The sequence below is a fragment of the Larus michahellis genome, chromosome 12 (assembly GCF_964199755.1).
Source record: "Larus michahellis chromosome 12, bLarMic1.1, whole genome shotgun sequence".
NCBI classification, from domain to species: Eukaryota; Metazoa; Chordata; class Aves; order Charadriiformes; family Laridae; genus Larus; species Larus michahellis.
Window position 1 is genome coordinate 2,065,714 of NC_133907.1, and position 21,184 is coordinate 2,086,897.

The 21,184-nt window shown below is 45.9% G+C and overlaps 1 protein-coding gene across 4 annotated transcripts in view; it reads left to right on the top strand.

The window, feature by feature from the left end:
• The window catches only part of CDH4 (cadherin 4), a 455,155-nt gene that overhangs the window by 256,047 nt on the left and 177,924 nt on the right, over positions 1-21,184 (top strand). For all 4 annotated transcript variants that reach the window (XM_074604741.1, XM_074604743.1, XM_074604744.1 and 1 more), the window contains one exon: positions 18,475-18,698. In XM_074604741.1, coding sequence (XP_074460842.1) covers positions 18,475-18,698 — 224 coding nt within the window. The remainder of the gene's footprint in view (positions 1-18,474; positions 18,699-21,184) is intronic.

The following is a 21,184-nucleotide window of genomic DNA, read 5'->3' on the forward strand; positions in this document are numbered from 1 at the left end:
AAGCATTGTACGAATAAGCTTGCTCAATTAAAACAGATGGTCTTCCATGCTGAATGCCATTATGTTAATGAAGCCTCCCTCGCGTACCCACACGCTTGCGCGTGCTCGCGTGAGCTTGCTCTTTCCAGTCGCAAGGAGCGCGGTACGTACAGATTTGCTTAGCTTTGTGCTACCGTACTCATTTTATCATCTTCTACTTTGAGAGCTCTTCAGAATTTCATATTTATCAAATTATTTCTGAATGATTAACACAAGATCTTTACATTTTCTCCTAATTACACGTCTGTCATTAATCTTCACTATTTCTTTTGCCCCAAGCATTTTAGAGAAGGTGGAGAGTGATACGATTCAGCAATTAGAATCGGCTGTAAGCATGATTAAGGCTGTCTAAAACCAGGGGAGAAGAAAAAAAATCTAAGACTGCAGTAACACTAATGTCTAGCGTTAGCCAAAATTAATGATCAAACCTTGCATCCTAGCATCTTAATATTGTCTCGAGCAAAGTGGCTTTACATTTGGAAGCAACGCAGTCACAATCTAATCACTATTTTTCCCCCAGACAAGCTTTTACTGTTCATTACTGGAAGAAACAGAGTTTTGTTGCTTCAATAATTATTTTTTTTTCCAGGGCTGAAGCACAGCAAAATAGTCACGTGTACTAGGAGACCTTGAGCTTTTCAGAATTTTTTAAAATTCCTTGCTTTAAAGAAACCTCTTAGGGAGTAATTCATCTCTAATGCAATCCTTTCAGCCCAAATCAGCTAAATTAAAAGGTGGCGTAAACAGATTTCACCTCGTGTCCCCACACCCTGCCTTGACGCTAAGGTGGAGGAGAATATTTTAGTATTCTGTCTATCTAGAGGTAAGCAGAATAAATCACTAAATATTGTTTAGCCTATGTTTTACGGCTTGGAGCTACAGAATAAGAGTTACTGCTTTCTCCTTTGCTTATCCTAGTGTATTCTTTGCGGACTTGATCATCTTTTGGCCCTCGTTTGCCACTCAAACAGTGTCAGAAAACTGCCTAAATTCACAATTAATGGGGATGAACCCTGGTCAGGAGGCTGTGATGCAGCTGCCTACCAGTCCTTTGGATGCTCGTTATTTAGAGTGACCCTAAACCCGCTGGGGCTCGGTCGGCTCTTCTTTGTTCCCTGGTAGACCAGGTAGTTTCAAAAGACGAGGTGATGATGTTTGTTCGCCAAGTGATGTCACTTCAAAATGAGCGTGATTTGGCCCAGCCAAGGACCTTCTGCCTTCAGTCTTCCCTTTAGATGCCAACATGAAAACCAGACAACAGCGTATAATGCCAAATGGAACCAAGGTTGTCAAGACTGTCACCACCAAGCATTGGGGTAAGAGGTTGAAGAGGGCACAAGCACTTTCTGTGGCTCTTCTGTGGGATGTTCAGTAAGTAGGTGAATAAAATTCATTAGTCCCTTAGTTGGTTTCCTGCCTTGTGTGAGATACGTGGCACTGCTCCGTTTGGTGCTCCCTTTTAAACCAAAATGACCTGAGCGCTCTTCCTGCTCCCAGAAACAGAGAGGTGACTTTTGGAAAGGAAGTAAACCATCACTGAGAGACTGGCCGTGCGCCTGCTCCGTGTTTCAGGTGTGAATTACTTCTTGGGAGCCAGTCTGCCTGGTAGATGTCAATCTGGATTTAGGAAACAAGATTATAGGGCGAACAGAGGCTATTAATTATTGATGGTCACTGGAAACTGGTTGATGGCTATGTACACCGCTGCTCAGTCTGCTGTGACTTACATGTAAATGCAATTTAATGTAAAATTATGTATGATTGAGAACTCATTAACTATAGTCTAAAATCAGCTGATAACGCTGGTGGGAGTGTTGGCTTTTCATTTCTCTGGTTTCCGCGGATGGCTTTTCCATAAACTAGAGCCTGAGATGTCTGTAGTTTGCAACTCAGAAATACCAGGTTTCCCGTGAAGATAAATGAACAGTGAATCACAGGAGAAAGGAGGAGGTGTTTCAGAAGTGAAAGACTGTTCCAGGGGATAAGCTTTCTACCCTTAAAGCTCATAGAGTTTGCGAGATAAGGGTTAGCTCATGAAGAAATACCCATTTGGTTCCTAGTAATAGCGACTGCAGAGGCTTGGTACGAGTCGTCAATCATTGTCACAAACAAGCGGTGCCACACAAGGACGAGAGGTGTTGGAGCGAGCCGCAGAGCGATATCTCACCGATTCCTCTTGCACCAGCTGAGCATAGCTGAACGGGACATTGGTCCTTTGCTGCTTAAGCAGCCAGAAATAACAGGGTAGAGAGCTAACATGTAATATCGCCGCTCCACGGGGGCGTTGTGTAGCGCAAATACCCAAGGAGGACGGCGGCATAAACATATGACAGGGGTTTTAAACAAGACAGCCTGTATTTTTCTTTCTGAAACTACTAGTTGTGGGGGATCTTCCCCAGATGGTTACGTTCCACCCCACTGCCTTTTCATTTTACAGCTTCAGCCCCTTTGGTGCTCAAGGAAATAAGCAGCTATCAAGCCGGGCGTGCTGCAGATAGGTGCCATGCAGGTGTCCTGGCCACGAGCACACAGAGGAGAGCTCTTCAGCTTTGCTTACCCGGTTGCACCAACGACCTAACTGTCCATGGACACTGCGGGGGCTCCTACTGCAGCTCCGTGACCTTCAGTGCCACCATGTGAGGACACAGGCCACAGTGTTTTGGGAGGTGTATTCACAGGGGAGAGTCCGGCAAAGAAGAAGGACTTGCCGGTGGCAGCCGGGTTTGACAAAAAAATTTTCTCATTTTTGTTTGATTTTTTATAAATCTTCAGGAAAACATTAAGGTAAACCATAGAGATCTGAATCAACCCCATTCAGGGCTGGGGGTGAGGCGGGCTGGGGTTCAGTGGAGCTCGATGTCTGCCCCATCCTCCGTGTAGTGGGTTCACCGTGCCAACCGGACGCTCGAGTCAGGCAAGCGCGATGGCAAATGGCTAAGTAGAATAATTTGCAGCATAATTAACTGACTTGTGCCTATACGTGTAGTGACAGAGCATCAAATGATGCCTATGTTTGAGCACAAAAATAATCAAGGCCACATATTTCATTAGTGAAATATGGGATATCTTTAAAAGCCCAGGACTCCGATGTTTCTGTAAACAAGGTGAAGTTGTTAATACATCGATGGGCATGAATCAGAAGGGCTCACTGAAGTTTATATCCGCTGTTGGACAATTTTCAGTGACCAATTCAGATGACAGAGCGTGACTCTTGCTAGTATTTACAGGCAAAAAAAAGAAAATAATATTCTGGTTTGGCAGCCACATTTCAGCCAGTGATCTGTCCTTAGCACAGACTACTTAGCAGAAACTTGTGGACATCAGAGTAACTGGGTGAGCAATAGGAAGTCTCTTCAGATAAAGTGAGGGCGGTGGCGGGGGAAGTTTTGATGGCGTTTTATGTTTAAAGAGTGGAAACGTTGTCATATTGGAGCCACAGAGGATTCCTTGTGGTTAGTTCCTCTTTTCTGTGCTGGCTTTTCTTGTTACTTTTTCTATTTGGCCAATGGTCTGTGTGAGTTGTTCATATTTTTTGTTTTAAAGGTCAGAAATGTCATTAAAACTGTATGAATTATGGACTGAATGATATTTTTCTTGTTTCTTATTTCAACTTTTACCAAGTTTTTTATTAAAAAAAAGATAGAAGAGGGTTACTTTTAGTAGACATTGGGGGGGGTTGGAAGTGTTGTTTTTAATTAATTCAGGTATAGCACCTGGTAATAGACATGAAATTGATGGTTGATGTACCATTTATTATCACTGCAGGAATGGAACAGGAGGGAAATTTAGGACAATTTCATATTCCCAGGCAAAATTCTTCATGAAACCTGAGCCAGTCTCCATCATACAATCTGTAATTAGGTCAATTCACTCATAATATTGTAGACATTAAAAGCCAAAAAGAAGAAAAATTTCCCTTGTAGGCCGAGTCAATAGTATGAACCATCCCTATACATGGGTATTTTAATTGGTTTAATGAAGTCTTTTCATGCAAGTAAATTTTGTAGAATATCCTGCTTTTTCTATAAAGGGGGTCTTTTGTTGTTGTTTGGATGGTTGCTGGTTTTGTTTTTCTTGCTTATCACACAGTAGAAAAGTAGTGTGATTAATGAATGACTTGACTTAATTGGAAAAAACTGAGATAAACAAGTGCCCATACTTCCTCATCTTTGCATATTAGCTTAACTTGAGACCTGATCCACGATGAATAATTAAACAGTAAAAATGAGAACTTGTGGTCATAGCAGTGCAATGTGAATGAATGCCTATGTGTTCTGTGAAAAGATTTATTTCAGTAGTTAGAATAAACCTGAAGGTGTAATTTCATCCCGTTACTAACCAAGTGTTTACGTGGAGCGAGACGTCGCTGACAGTCCTCGCCGAGGCCTGGTTTTGAAAAAGCTGCAGATGCGTGACTTGGAGGTGTTGAAGCGCTGCCACGTGTGTCGGTAACGGGGCGTAGGAGCCCGGGCAGCGTCCTCCTGGGGCCGGGGCCAGCTGCTGCTCTCTCGTCTCTCAGGAGAGGACGCCTCTCCGGTGCTCTGCGGTACCTGTCGGTCAAGTGGGGATCGTTGGATCCTTAGGCTGGTGATGTCTGTGTAGCTTGTAAAAGACCCGGGAACGAAGGTTTGGTGGGGCTTTCCTTGATGCCATGCATCACGCTCGGTTAACCTTTAAAATATATCAGGCAATCGTCGTTTCTTTTTCAACCAATCAATCAATCAATCAATAAATAAATAAATAAAATTACAACCTTATAGCTGACTTTTATGTCTTCCAATGGCCTGGCTTTTTGATGCCAGCTTAAAACTCTCACAATTGAGCTGATGTGAAAGGGGACCAGACAGCACCATGATGGGCTGCACTAAGAAAATTTCCATGGAATATGATATTTTTTAATCATGTTTCCTCTGGCGATCACTTCAGAATGCTAAGTAGTAGATGTCAATGTGGATTTGGAAGAAGAGAAGATAGCTGTGTACATGCAAAACTTTTTAATTAAAAAACAAATACAGAGCCAAGATATTTCTTACTTTCGTCCTACTCCACCTGGAGGGTTCCTCGTTGTGCAGAGGAGTGTTCAGCATGAGGGTCACGCTGTCTGCTGACGCTGGGGCGAGGGAAACACAGCTATTGGCCCTTTTTGCATTCCAGTTCCAGAAATTCAGACATCTGTGGCAATTTCTGTTTTCCCTAATATTCCCAAAAATTCTGTGCTGTGAGTAGGGCCGGGATTTCTGCCTAAGTGCTTGGAGCTGAGCTGCCCAGGGGGTGTGTTGGGCTTGCGGAGAGGAGGGCTGCTGGTCCGTGGGGAGGGTGTTTGTGTAGGACCGCGAAACGTTTCCAGAGGACCCCATCATTTAATAGCAACGTTACGACATTTCCAGAACTAGATGTCAGTCTTTTTGGAAGATGGAGGAAAAGGTTGGTTGGGTTTGTCAGATCCTTTGTTTTTTACAGAATTAGTTTTGATGGATGAAGCGGTGGCAGAGAGTTCTGAAGTTTACAAGCGGTATTTATTTATTGCACTGTATGTTCTTTTATGGTGGTAGTTATTCAACCATACAAATTAAAAAGTCACTTCTAAATCAACTTATTCCCAGAAAGAGCAAGAGTTTCATCAGAAAAAAAAAAAAAAAGCTTAGACAAAAAACTTTCTCAGGGTGACGGCTTCCAACTACGGCATTCCTGGTTGTATTACTCCTACCCATGGGAGAAAGGATGGTTTATTCTTCAGGGACTGCCTGGATCTGTCTCTTCTGCTGAGCAGGTGCCACCTTAGAGAGGTTCTTTAAATGTTGACCGCTGACCATTGAAACAGGCTCAACACCCCCCAAACAGCCCCTGGGAGCCGTCAGAGTGGGGCAGTAAGGAGTGATTTTTATTCGTTACCACGCTGGTTAACGTCAAGAGCAGTAGCCCGTTTTGTACTCTATTTTCTTTGGAGTTTTTATTGTAATAAAAAAACGTTTTCTTCAGTCTCTTCCTATTTGGGAGATCAGGTAAAAGCTTGCTTGCTAATCAGTGGTTTCAGTGGTGCTTTTACTTCATCTAAAAATACAGCACAGGGATTTTCATAATAAAGGCCATATGCATTTTTAAGTATATTTTTGTACTATTTTTAGAAAGAGCTTTCAGTTTGCAGTTGGTGTAGAAAAACATCTAGATGAATAAACCAAATACAAATGTAATAGTTACAAGATCTACTCATAATTAAAATCCAAGGGGAGAGACGACACGCAATAAATCAGAGTTTACGTGAACCAGGTGCTGTCTGTGTCGGGCAGTGGTGGAACCCCACGCGGCTCTGGGAGATGAGGCCGATGCTGCCTGGACAATGAAGTCCGCTGTTCTGAGAGCGGCTGCCGGCCTGTGTGTCACCGCCAGAGTTCACACACCTCTGTCATTTGCTGCTCTTCAGCCCAAAGGCGCAGCCTTCCACGGTTGTATGGTTTATGGAGCTTGGTAGTTTTAAAAAGCTTTAAAATGGAGGAAGGAAGAATTTGGTTTCTGTCAGAGAGAACCCGCAGAGCTAGTGGGAAGCTGCTGGTGAAGAATCACCTCCTGCTTCAAAGAAACGTGCCGTTGTTGTAAGCGTTTTGCAAAACCAGCTCTGTTTTAAAAGCGAAGTGAAAAAAATGTGATATATCAAGGCTGGTGCTGTCTGCGCTCAGGAGCAATTTGATCATAACCCTCTTTGTATCTGCCTCAAGTTCCCTACCTTAGAATGAATTTGTTCCCGAGACTACTCACTGGGGTAATCTAACTGGTCCTGGCTATAAGTGACACGCGTAGAATGACATTTTACTGCTCGTCTTGCCCGGCGCGTCTGAGGAATCCTTCTGCTGATCGTTGTACGAGGAGCTGCCCGCGCGGCGTTGGGGGAGGCTGTGGCTCGGGGGCTGCGGGATGGCGCGGGGACGTGGGAGACGCGTCCTCCTGCGGACCCGGCCCCGGCAACAGCGCCTGGGGACACGGGGGCTCTGAGCGACCCATGGCCCTGCACGCGGGGTGATCCCTGTAGGTGGGAAAAGGCAAATTTTATTGCAGCAAGACAATGTTTTCCTTTTGGATTCTGGGTTTTGTGTGCTTTTGGAAAGCATTTGGCAGCCACAGCAAGTATGTTTACAAAAAGAGCAGAACTGGTAAAGTTCAGGTTCGTGTTTGGATTCAGCCCCAGCAAACTGAAGCTGAAGCTGTGCCAGACGTTTGAAGCTGCCAGACGACAGTTCATCTCAAACAGAAAGCTGAAGAGGGGGAAAGAAATTTGTCAAATGTATTCCATGTGGAATTTCAGGCAATTTAATTTGATTCACTACACTCTGAAACGTCTTGGACTTCCCTATTGTTTCTTTACTTTAACACTGAATTTGATACCTTCTGGGATCGTCGGTGCTTTGTGCTGCATTTGTCACGTTCTCTAATTTACTGGCTTTAGTCTGTCTGTTTTAATTGGCGGTACTGAGCCCTGCCGATAGCACTCCGTTCAATATAAGGTTGCTGGTTGAATCCCGAGATCGTTCTTCAGCGAGGGGAGGGCTGCCGTTCTGCTGCAGAGCACCGTGGTAAGAAGGGGCAGAGGGCGTAAACGTGAGCGAGGAAAGGGAGAACGACAGTAACTCTCCTCCCTGTGTCTCCATCGGAGGCGGCAGCAGCCGAGCGCCGCGGCTGCACGGATGCCGTTGCCAGGACGTGGCCGGTTCAAGGGCGGCCGCAGGGGCCAGGGGCGTCATTTTTATTCAGTGATGACCAACATCAGGGAGTGTGGAGCTGTGTTTTATTGTGGTTTTGCTTTTCCAATTAATATCTTGCTCGGTGGGTGAATTTTCCATGTGTCCAGTGTAGACTGGAGCCCGGCCCTGGGGCAGGACGCAGTGGCTCTCTGCAGCCCCGCCATCTCTCACTTGCCCAGTATTTATTGCCCGCTTAAGTGCAGCTTTGGCATCGGGGCCACTTTTTCTTCTCCTGCTGCCTCTGACCGAGTGCCAGCAACAGAACCCAGAGCCGCCATCTGTAAATAAAGCGCTCTGAATTTGTCCAAATGTCAAAGAGTGTTTTATTCCACCTAATACTGATTTCTCTTGAAACCTGAAGGCTTGTGTAGGCTACAGCTGAAGGTAAGGACTGCAGCTGCTTTTTGTGCAGGCAGACGAGCAGAGGTGCACAGCAGCCGCAGGTTAAATATAGCTACCCTGCCTTGATTCGTACAGCTAACAAAATTTTCCATTTCTAATATTCTTGCCTGAAAGATCTATTCATTTCCCGCATTGTGATTTGACTCCCTGGATCAGCACAGGTTCGCTCCTGAGCCGGGCTAAGGAAGACGAGAACAGTCAAGCCCACAGCTGTCAGTATTTACACGCAAGTCAAGTCCACGAGGAGTTCAGTGTCTTTACTGGTGTGTCTGATTTTTCCCCCCCCCGACATGTGCAGCCTCTGTTTCTAGGTGTTGAGAGTTTGTTTGTTTTGAAGAGTGTGAGGAGAGAGGAGCCTGAGGCGATCTGACACAGCCACGGTTGGAGCATCTCTTTCAACTTCTTTTCCTGGGCTGCAAATGGCCTGTGTTCGGGATTTTTTTTCTCCCGAAAATCTTCCTGCAGCTCCCCACGTCTTTCAAATACAGTTCTGGCAAGTTGAAAAGAGATCTGTGGCAGAGAGGAAAAACCCCCGGGGCCGCAGGTCGCCGTCGGTGAGAGCGGGCAGGGATGGCTGCGGTTGTGCAGGAGTGGTGCATGCCCCCCACCAGTGCTCCCAGTGTGGGGACGCTCCTGGTCCCAGCAGGGCCAGGGTCTCCGCTCCGCCTGCACGTGCTGGGGAGAATTGCCCTACAATTACATAGGCTCCTCCCTTTATAATTGGCACGTTAAGCTACCATAAAATCTGGAGGTTTTCCTCAAGAAATGCGTAGTGATGTTTAAAATCTTTTCCTGTGTAGGCAGTTTGACAAACATGAGAGCGTTGTGAAAATCGTTAGCGCTAAGGGTAAAACCTCCAAATAAAGTGTCCTGGGATTTATTTACTCTGTGCTGTAGTAATAATAATTAAAACACATCCTACTGCAGGTAACTCCCACAACTTGCACTTTGCTCTGAAGCTGAGAAACTCATTGATTAATCCATGGGGTCAATCAGTCCATCTTGTTTGGAGAGTTAATCATGGAAAGCCTCTGCACCAGGACTAGGAGTGAAACAGGTTTATTTACTGCTGCTTAATCAGAGAACCCAAACTCTCCTGTAGAGTGGTGAGAGGTTTGTTTCTACTTAGCCTTTAATTGCAAAATGATCTCATTAGTGCCACAGAAAACGTCAGTACTATCCTACAGATGCATGGAATTTAAAGAAGAGCAAAGAATGAAAACGGTTGCCAGTGAAAACTCAGGATTTGCTAAAAAGTGTGGTGCAGTTGGTATTTGCAAGATCACCCCCACCAGCCGCCTTTTTGATGGCCTTTTAATTCACAGCTAGAACATCAGCCACACATCCCAGTGGCTTTTGGTCCACCTTACTGTCAAGAACAGAGGAGGACTGTCATGGTGAAACGCCTGTGAAAGGTTTATTATCCGAGGATGAAGCTGTCTATTGAGAACAAGAGTGGAAGCCAACGGCACAGTTACTGTGGCATTCGCCGAAGAAAGGGGCGATCTCTGAGTGATCCAGCTCGGGGTGCTGCTCTGCAGGGGATTTCGGACCCTATGAGTATCCTTCCCAGCCGCTGGCATCAGTCCCCGGCTCATTTATTAGTGAATCATTTCTGAAACATCCCAGTCGGGTAGAGGGAGAGTGACAGGGTCTCAAATGGGCAGTGAAATCCTGACTAAAGCAGTCCTTGCCGGAGAGGACGTGCACCCGCGGTGACGCCCTGAGCACAAACCCCTGGGAGGCGGTGAACGGCGTCTCTGACACGGGGCACTAACAGACGCGGGTTCTTGTTCCTGTGCTGGAGAAGGGGCTTCAGTGTGAGTCCCACATCATGCAAACCCGCTTCAAACTTGCCGCCCTTTGAAACGCGGGCAGCGTCTCTCTGCCTTTGTGGTAGGAAGCTTCTGGCTTGGATTTAGAAAATTGGGGATGAAAAGACTCCTCTCTCAGTCCAGTGCTAAATACCGGCAGAGAATAGAGGGGAATATTCCCTTCACTAATACTTGTTTCTAATCAGATAAAAATAAGTGATAGTGTAGGAAGGATCCCTCTCCTAACTGCCAGAACATGTCGATTTATCAAATTTTTCCACTGTTGCTCTTTTTTGAGCTCGCCTCGGAGCTGACAGTGTATGTTTTACAGTGCAGCAAGGTAGATTGATTGATCCTAAATAGAAAAGCCTTTGGGGTCTCGAGCTGATGTTTTAGCTTCAGAAAAGAACGGAGTAAAGCATGTTAATGTAGAGAAAGGAGCCTGGTTTAATTGGACCAACTCCTGGCTTGCTGAAAATTAATGGCTGGCTGGCTGCTGCCAGAGTGATTCATCTTTTCTATCATGTTCTACAGTCCTTCTCTCCAGGGGTCTGTACTCCCCTCCAATTCCAATACCAAAAGTGAAATAACACTTTTTTTTTTTTTCTTCCTTAAAAACATGTATTTTACTTGGATTGGCTTCCAGTAAATGAAAAACAGCACTGGTGGGAATATGAAGGAGGCAGGCAGTGTCTGGGAATTGGGTTTTGTTTACTGTAGGGCTGGTTTTGTTTTGTTTGAATGGGATTTAGATCTTTTTTTAATGTACTCTCAACTCCTCATTGCTACTGGCTGGCTGTACAGGTGACAGAATGAGTTTCTAAAGGATTCCGATTTCAGGGTGTTGAAATTGTATTGTTCCTTTTCTTTTCATCTGGCCATGGAAACAGAAACCCTGTGTAAGCAAGAGCTATTAAAAGTGAATATAAAGCTGGAAAAGGCGTTGAAAGCATTTAGGTGGCTCTGGAAATGAAAAGATGGATTTTCCATGTAGTTCTGCCCACAGAATTTTTTTATTTTTTTTTTAATAAATGACTTGTGCATGAACAAGGCTTGCGGTTTTCCCCATAAAACCTGCTGGAAGCAACCCTGGCTTTGCGAAAGCCAAAGAGCCTGCGCAGGAGGGTGAGTGGTCGGGAGCTCCAAACCCGCGGGGAGAGCTGGGGTGGGGGGGGGCTCAGCTTTGGCGTGGAAAGGGGGAAATGCAAAATGCATTTTCAAACGTAAAATACCTTTTTGTGCCATTTCAAGTCTTATCTTACTTGCTGCTGGAGATAGATTCCAACTCGTTCGCGGATTCGGAGGTGTCACCAGTTGACTAGCACGTGGAGTCATTTCTGACAAGTATATGAGAGATTGGGAATGTCGGGAATGTCGTATTGTTGCATACGCCGTATGGGAGGATTCACTGTAACTGAAGATTACAAGAAGATAAATAAAGAACGGTTTTGTTTAACATAATTACATATGGTAAATTGTTATGGTAATTTATTATTATTCCAGTAAGGCAAATATTAGCAGTCATAGCTCAGAGATCATAAATAATGCACTGGAAAATTGGATGTAATGTTTCACATTGACCTGAGATATGGAAAATGGGTAAAATTGCAGCAGATTTCTGTACCATTAATTGCAAGAAAATAACATTGAGAACATGCTAAATCATGCTAAATATTTTCAGCAGATGATAGACTGTGGGGCAGTTCATTAATTCTCTTAACTCAGTCATTATTTTTGGTTTTTACGCTGAGAACACTTAATGAATAATCCATGCTTTGTGAAGCCGAGGGTTTAGGCACACACGGTTTTATATACATTCATATACCAACCAACATACTTCCATTTATCTCCAACAGTTTTCTGTATCAAAGCATTTTCTTAAACTGTATACTCTTAAACTTGATCACTGGGGATATGTTTATTAGACTCTGAAGGAGCTGTTTGAATTGCTGGTTTTACCTTTTACCAGTAGAGTTTGGTTCTCCCACGGTGCTATAAATATTAAATAAAGACACTAAGAGTTTATTAGTGTAATATTTTTTATGGGGACATGGTTGAAAATGTAACCTATAAAATTAGTAATGGGAGGATGAAAATTATACATTGTTCTTATTCTCTTTTACAGCCATCGTTTTTCCCTGTTTATGCTTTGTTTTTCTTGTAGGGAAGGAGAAGGGCCCTGAGTATTTTATTAACTGCAAGAAGCAAATCGGGTTGTGTGTCGTGTGGTAGTTGGGATTCACTGTAAGCTGGAATGGGACAGAAGGAGGGTTCTGGACTTAAGTGCAGCATTGTGTGGAAGTGGAATGGCTCCAGTCGGTTGGTTTTTTGTTGGTTTTTGGTTTGGTTTGTTTCCACAAAACATGGAAACTGTAAAAACCGTAAAAATCTGTCTCCCCATTTCAAATTTTTATCTTGCGCTTGGTTAACCAGTGAGTGGTGATGGAGGCGGTGTGATCTGGCAGCTGGAATGAGAAAGGGGGAGCCTGCGTTTCGGGATCGGGATCCCGACTTTGCTGGGGATTTCCCGCGCGGCTGTGGGGAATTCGCTCGCGTGCCGTTCGTTTGCTTTGCTGTAGAACAGTTCCCTCAGAGAATCACAGAGGGGTTGCGCCACCATAAAGAAAGATGCCTCCAGAATGTGGCCACGTAAAAGTTTATGCTACGAACTTACTTTCTGAAATAAATGCAGGTTTGCAATGCGGCCCGGCGCGCGCTGCTTCGCGTTAGCAGCTAATGGAGAAATCCCTTTGCGAGAATGTGATGCGCTCACAGGGGGCCCGGCAACACCTACATCTTTTGGTTAACTGAATGGTTTCACGCCTGTTCTTAGACGACAGGTTCCGATCCACTAGGGAACTGGGTTTTTTCGTTTCTGATGAAGTGTCAGGCAGGGGAACGCCAGCCGGGAATGCCGGCCAGGACTGCCAGCCCCTGCGGGATCCGGGGAAGATGGATGAGTGCAGGCACACAGGAGTGCCGGGCCAGAAGTGCCAGGGCAGGAATACAAGTGATTTGCCAAAGATCACACAAAAGGGACATTTCTGTACATGCTCGGGACTCTGCAGGTTACCTGAACATGTGAAATTCCCAAAGGTTCCGGTTAAGCCATCCTCATCTTCCCGGTGCCGCGGAGGTGGTGCGAGGGGGGCATGTGGCGGCTGAGGTTATCGCCGTCGCGCCGGGTGCGGAGGGAGCTCTTCCAGAGACACAGCTCAAAAGCAGAGGGGTCCTGCTCTAAATGCTCTGTGTGTTTGCTGCTTTGAAGTTCATCGGGAAAGAAGCATCTTCGCAGCGATAATCCTCAAAACCCTGGTGAAAAGCAGCGTCCTGAAGGGACCCGTGTCCTGAACTGCAGGCTGGTGTCCCGCCGAGGGGTATATCCTAATAAATAAGCGTTATCCCTCCTGCTCTCCCAGCCCTCTGCAGCTTGCCAGAGGGGGCACTTTTTAATGGACCAGGAGAAGCTAAAGGGGAATCCAGAAGGATAAGGCTTAAAGTGAATTCTTTGGTTTATACCATTTATAGTCCTATTAAATTCAATCTATTTCTCAGACATCTGGGGGGCAAGGAAGTGCAGCGTATTCGTACATCTTTCAAGATCCTCGCTTGATCGTTTGACTCTGTCCAGCTAGCTTAACAAGCTAAATAATAAAAGGGAACAATGCAAAACTTGTTGAAATTTTTTCACCCTGTGTCTTTTTTGAAGAAAAATACCACTTTTTTTCTCAGATGCCCAGCAGTTCGCTGCAGACTCCTGCAGCTTCTCTGCCCATCACTCAATACCTGTTTCAGGGTATCGGATTGTCGTAGTTCCTCCTTTCATAGAGAAGCAATTAAAAATGATGAGGGTAAAGGGTTAAACCTAAAAGCCTGCTAATGAGGGTGCCTTCTTGGTTTTCTTTTCATCAGGCATTTGATGCTGTTTTCAGCATAAGCTTTCGATAAGCATCACTGAACATTTTTCCAGAGTATATTAAAAAAAGTTTTCTTTTTTTGCCATCCTGTAAAAATGATAGATGTGTGGCTCTGCTGTTTATCTGAAATCCTAATTACTGATGCTGCAGCTTTTGAATGTTAAATTCATGCAGTGTTCTTCAGACTTCAAACTGGTCAAAGAAAGATGGATTTGTGTCCACAGAGAGATCTGAGTCTAGTAAACAGAGCCAATGTTTGTTTGTTTATTTATTAAATTATTTTAAAGTCAAGAGTTGCATCAACTGCAGATTACATAGACTTAGAGCTTTCCAAAAGAGAAAAAGAAAAAAAAAGAAAAAGCAAAGGTTTTCTGCCATTGGATGAAATTTTAATTTCTGTTTCCATGAGAGCAGAGAGTAGAGGTAAGAGGTGGAATTTGAAAATACGGTCGACGTCTCCTTTCCTTGAGCTGTTATTTATTATAGAACAAAACAATAGTTTGATTTTTTTTTCCAAACCAATATACATATTTGGAAAAAATATTTTACATCTGTATATATGATGTATGTGTATAGATAACAGTGCATGTTAGTAGTGGTGTGACCTCCCAAGGAACGGTTTTCCTGGGGCAGCCGGGAGGATGAGCCGGGATTCCCATCGGAGCCCTGCAGGCTGTGGTGAGAGGGGAGCGGTTCGTCGGTGCCGTGTCGTGGCTCTTCCCACGCCGTGTCCGATCGGTCCCAGAGACCAGCAGCTCTGCCCGGTGCCCGGCAGCGGCTGAGCACCCTCAGCCCCGATATTCGGGCGCTGGGGGGGTTCCAAATTGTCTCCCCTCTGTGGCTGAAATCTCTGCAGAGCCACCGGGTGAGCCATGGCCTGTTTGCTGCTGTTGGGGCAGCCGTGCCAGGTGCCGGCCCTCCTCGTGACTAAGCATTATGGAATCCATACGTCCTTGAAGCTTTTTTGTGCCTGCAGCTCCTAAGGACTCTTCGGAGAGGAGCTGGCTGTGTTAATTCATTGCTGAGCATTCGTCTACCTGTGCTACCTGGGAAGAGCAATGTGGAGCAGCGACGCTGCTTGTTTAAAAAATTAAACTTAATTTCTCTCAGGATTTTCTCTGTCTCTAGTCAAGTTTGTTTTAAACTAATGGAAGTAATTAGCGAGTCACAGAGGGACTTTGTCTAAGAGGTAGCCATTTTTAGATAATGGAGCATAAAAGTTGACACAGTGACATATGACATGGGAGCGGCATATTGGAGCCACGCGCTGTGTCTTAAGCAGATGTTTAAGTACTTTGAATACTGAAATCACTACCTACACGTATAGGAAGGGATGTGGTTGGTTTTTTCCCCTCAGACTAGTAGTACACTGTCGGGCTTTCTTTTAATCTCAATAAAATCAAAGTAAGCTCTGAATTGTTTTTAATGGGCAGTCATTATCACTCCTTTCTCTCTTCTTCAAATGTCTTTCTGTGTATGACATGTGGGTACTTCAGGAGGTAGAGGTGGAACTGCCTTTCTGCATTGCCGTTATACAGCAGAGGGGTGCAATAATACACCAACCGATGCACCTCGTTTCCAACGGCGCTGGTGGCATGGAGCTCAAAATAAATAACCTATTAGCAGCAAAGCACTTGATGTTTTTGCACATATTTATTCTAGCTGTGAATGCGGGGGAGATTTGCAGAAATTCCTGAGCGATGAAGGGGATCTGACAGGAGGGTGCTCCCCAGGGGCGCGGGGACCTCCCCGGCAGCACCAGCCCCCTCGCGGGTCTCTGCGGCCATCCCTGTTTTTCCGGGTGTGCAGCGCTGGTTCATGTAGGTGCCACCAAACCATGCGTGCGTTTAACCTCGTTCAGTGCTTCCATGAATTTTTGTTTTTCAGACTAGTCCAAAAGCTGTGTCTTTACTGTTAAAGCAGCAGGGCCTGGGATGGGTCTGAGAGCTGGCCTGGGGTTGCCCGTACAGTCAGTTGATGGTGGCACCGCAGGGTTTGGCTGCCGGTGCGGACCACGCGTTGTCCCCAGCAGGCCATTTCGAAGTGAAACCTCCTTTGGGGGGATAAGACATTCTGTCCTTCAGGAGCTGAGCTGTTGTGTGCCGGTTGACCTCAAGGATGGAGCGTTGGCTGGCTAGCGTGGACTGGTGGCCCTCGGCACTGGTGGGGTTTGGGTGGGATGCCCCCACGCTGCCTGGCTCACAGCACCTCGAGAGGGGCCCGAGCTCCAGCTCTGGCGATGCTGAAGTTTGAAGCCTCAACAGAGTCATCTATTTTTTTTTAAATTTGGCTTCCAATTTGTACATCTGAGCTTTGAAATTTGAGATGATTCCTAGCTTTTCTGGAAATCATGGAAGACTCAATCCCGTAGGCTTTCTACTTTATTTATTTGAGTGGATGGATGTCTCACCTTGGTAAGACAGAGATCTCCTCCTCCAGACCGCTGAACGTCTGCCCTGTGCTGTGGCACTCAGTGGCTGGAGGAAGGGGTGCCAAGAGCTTCAAACTGTGGCCAAAGTAGCAAATAAGTAATATCCTGGCCCTTAAAAAATTGTGACCAAAGTTTCATTTAAACTTGGAGTAATGCAGGAGATGCTGCTTCCTCTTACGTGGGAAAACATTTGTTATGTTTCTGGAGATAGAAGGCAGAGATACCTGCACGAATGTCTCGACTGAAGCATTTCAGATGAGACGGGGCAGGGAGGTTCTTTGCCGCGGTCTGAGATACAGTGAAAGGTAAAGATGGGCAAACCCCTGCTTTCCAAAAAAACGGGGGGACTTTGGTTTTCCCTGGATTCCACATTAAACGAGATTTTAGTGATGTAGTCTATGACAATGAAATTGCTTAAAAGCATTACGCAGTTTTTTTCATATACAAGATAACTTTATCCATCTTCTTTTTTGTAAATCCATGTGTGACATTTGCTGTTTGTGCCCAGGAATGAGTGCAGCGTTAGCTGACGGTTCTCACCACGCACACACAAAAATGTACGAATGTGACCTAAATAAATGCGTAGCATGGAAAGCCTCTGTGGGGTGTATAGTTACGACATGGTCACAGCACCCGGTTATTGAGAGGTTTGGTGCTGGGGGGTGGATTTTGGTCAGTCCTCCTTGGATCACCTCCTTGGTGAAGGAGGAGGTGGATTTTCCCTTTCCCCGCTCCCGACTGCTCTGCGTTTCTCCACACTGCGGTGGCACCGGGGGCTCTGGCAGCAGCACAGGCTGAGCAGCTTCCTGCCTGCTTTTTTCTTTCTCCTGTGCCATCCCTTGGATATTTTTGTTTAAATCCAGATTAGTCCCCGATTCAGCTCAAAGCAGCGCTGCAGAAGCAGCCACCTCTGGCGGGGGAGAAGGGGACGGTTGGGGTAAAGCTGGCCCGGGAGCTCCTCTCTCCTGGATTCCGTGGCATCCCTTCTCCTCCCACCACAGCCAGGCTAGGTAGGATTCCTCCGAGCTGGCTTTTCTGGGGCAAAAATTGAGTGCCTGCTGAAGCTGCATCGGCCTTGGACCAGCGGGTTGTCCTTGCCTCGGGGAGGCTGGGCACGCTGCTGCAGAGCGCTCGGAAGCCGCGGCGTAGGATCCCCTGTATCTGTCCCGGCCAGAACGCTGTCTACCCGTTCTCACTCACTTGAGATGTTTTTACGGGTACAATATGTTTTCCTTCACCACATGTGTGTTCCGCCCCGTGGATTACCCGAGTGGCAGGACGTGTTTTGTTTCCTATGTGATTAGCTGCAGGTTCAATTTCTATCAGATTTGTCAATTTTGTCATCTAATAGTTTGGTTTTTTCCCAGCCTAATGTATGTGACATGTTTCATAATGCCAATAAAAATAGTTTTCAAACTAGACTGTAAAAGAATTTGACCGAAAAAAAAGCCGAAAATAAAAATATCAGCAACTGGGGAGCTTTGATCTGACAGTGTAGGCTTTTAAATGACAAGTTGTGGTTTGCGAAGAGAAGTTTTACGGTTCCTTGTTGCAGTAGCTCTACGGTGGGGGGGGATCGGCCGGGGGGGGTTGCAGCTCTGGCTGGGGGGGTCCGGTTCCAGCAGCGGATGCGATCTGCAGAATGGGTTCAATTTTTCTCCTTTGTTTAAGTTTTTTGGTTTTATGTTTCTGATAATGGAATTGTTATGGGCTTTTGAATTTCAGTTAAGAATGTGCAAATAGGCTATCTGGTAAGTAGGTTATTGAAGGGTTAGGGAAATGGAGAACATTTCGTGCAAAAAAATACCCACACTGTGGGTAATAGACTCCAGTCGAATTTAAAAGATAATGGCGACAAGGGAGAAATCCACTTGTAGAAATGGGGAACAGCTGTGTTTGAGATCTAATGAAACTGTATCAAATACTTTAAAAATGGCTTACAACGTCTTCCCTGGGGAACGGAGATAAAGCACAAGAGCACTCCTGAAAGGTCGAAGAAACAGTTAAATCATTTCCTTGATGGTTATTAGAGATATAGAAGACATCAGTGAAAATTAAATGTCTGAAACTTGTATTTGATTGCTTTTCTTATCACGCCAATCTCACACGTTTCTTCCATCTCTTGCTCTCTGTTCTAGTAAAATTTAATAACTGTGCCGGTAACAAGGGAGTTCGGTATGAAACCAACAGCCCCGACTTCAAGGTGAGGGCGGATGGCACCCTGTACGCTGCCCACGAGCTGCAGGTGCCCCCGAAGCCGCCGGTGCTGAGGGTGACGGCGTGGGATCCCCAGAGCCTGGGCCGACGGGAGGCGATGGTCAGGTTCCTGGTGGCAGAGAAGCCGCAACACAATGGACACAAGGTAAGAAGATTTCAAAGCGCTTTTTCATGCTTCATTCTTCTTTTGCCGGTGCCCCAAACCTGTAAGAGTTACGTGCGGCAGCGGCTTGTTTGTGTTGCCTGGTCTGGGCTTCCTAAAGAAGTGTCCGGGTAGAAGATAGCACGAGCAGCATCAAATTCCATGCAAATGATCCTTGAACCTCTCTGACAGAGACGATTTGAGGTCACCACTGAGGGAAATGTTCTTTAAGTTCAGACTTTTGTATTTTTAGGTGACCATTGGCTGTGGTGTATACTAAAGGTTGCATACTTCGTGTTTGCATCTCACTGCTAATGCGCTCTCTTGACTTGAAATAAAACCTGCAAAGAAGGGGTGTCCCGCTCTCTCCAGAGTCAAGGTCGGCCATCTTCTGGAGAGATACAAGGTCAAGTTCAGATTCCGTTAGTGACAGCATACAGTTGTGCACTGGCTGCTGCTAAGGCATCTCCCTGGTTTTCACTGTGACTCTCTCCTCTCCGGGAGCCGTCTGCGTGGCCCTGCCGCGCCGGCGGGGGCTTCCAGCGGGGAGCGCTGGGCTTGTTCCCTTCCGCTGCGGCAAGGACAGGGAGCTGCTGCTGCCGCCGGGCGAGGGACCTTTGCTCACACGCGGCACAGGCCAGCGGGGCGGCGAAGCACAACGTGGCACCGCAGTGACAAACATCCCCTCCACTCAGTGCCAGCGTCTTCCCCTCCCCACAGCTGAAGAATGAAAAACCAGCACCACTCGGTGTTTCAGAGAGGAGGGTACAGGTGCTTGCTTTCCTGTATGGTTTCACAGAGGCAGGTGAGAGGCGAGCAGGACCAGCCCCTGCCCAGCAGCCCCGGAGCAGCGCTGCTTCGGGTGAGCCCAGCGGTGGCTGCCCAGTGCCATTGGAACTGGGGGCTGCTCCATGGAAACGCGTTTCTTCCGCTCAGCTCCTTGAGTAGCGCCTCTGTCCCACCTCTTCCATAGCTCCTTTGGCAGCAGCAGTTCTCCACCTTTTCATTTTCTCCTCCTTCCTTTCCAGCGTTAGTCTGGGCTGAAGATCCCGTGCTGCACTAACACCGTTACACATACTGCCTGGGGCCTGCTCAAAAAACCCCGCTCTGTGATGGCTGGGCGGTTACAAAGCAGGATTTGGCAGGAAATCGGTTGAAGAGCCTGATTTATTGCTGGATCTTGAAGACCGGCAGAGCAGGGATGAAGGTGTGTGTCACTGGGGAGCAGTCATGGCTAGTTCAGGGACAGGCGAGGTCACCTGGCCGTGGCCGGAGTTTGCACTGATGCTCCGCAGGAACTGTCGGAGCGGCCGGACCGGCCTCTCCTCTCCTCTTCCCTGCAGAGCTTGGGCAGCGAGGGCAGGGGGAGAGGGGGAGACTTTCTGCCCCGTCCTGTCAGAATGACGCCACGCGAGTCTGTGCCATTTGGGAGAAATTTTGCCACGTGTGAGACAAGAAGGAAAAGGCTTGGAGAGACTTAAATCCAGCAGTTGCCCACGGGGCTGACCCCTGAGGTTTTGCATGGCTTAGAGTAGTATAAATACACTTGTGCTGCTCTTCAGCGAGGCTCTGGCTTCTGCAAGATATAATTAAGCCCTGTATGTTATGTCAACTGTATTTGCCATTTTCTAACCAAAGAAATACTGCTTCCTTCTAAAAGTAATTAAATATTGAAGGAACAAAGTAAGGTGTCGTATATACTGCTTTAAATTTCTTCTCATCGTAGCCGAAAGAAATCTGAATAAGCACACATTTCTGTTTTAGTAAAATATTTGGTTGGAAATTCATCTAATGTTAATGTAAGCTGAACTCCGGTTCAAAACAGAGAGCACTAAGCTTTTTAAAATTCATATCCCTCCTTTCTAAAAGCCTTATTAGTGTGTAGTTTGAGGCTGGAAAAATATGGAAAACAAGACTAATGACAAGGTCATAAGCAGTTTTATTGTGGGTCCCTATTGCAGGCATCTGACTTGTGTTTTATTTAAATGCTTGTGCTTTTTGCCAGCAAAATAATCCTTTGTTTACTAAAGAAATAAATATGATTATAAGATTATTGTAAAAAATAATAGTGTTTATGCTAAAAAAACCCCATAAACCTAACAATATCCAGTTCAATGTGTTCCAGGCCGTGACCCTAATATACTACATTTCATGGCTTTTACTAGAAACGGATTTCACATTTGGATTTGTATAGTATAATATGACTCAAGCAGAACTACATAATCTTTTTAAAGACATTTCAGACTGTTGTGTTCTATTCAGGATATCGAGACGGCAAATATGGGAGAGAAAGGAGGAGGCGACGTGAGAGAGGGAGAGAGACCGACTCTCTGTTCTGGCGCATACATCCATTTCCATTTTTCTTTGTAAATTTGTGACTGATTTTGTGAAAATGCTGAACAGTTCCCAGACATTAAAATTAATTGGCATGAAATTTGCCTTACTGCACCTGCTGATCTCTGTTTGCTGGCACCTACAGCACAAACAAG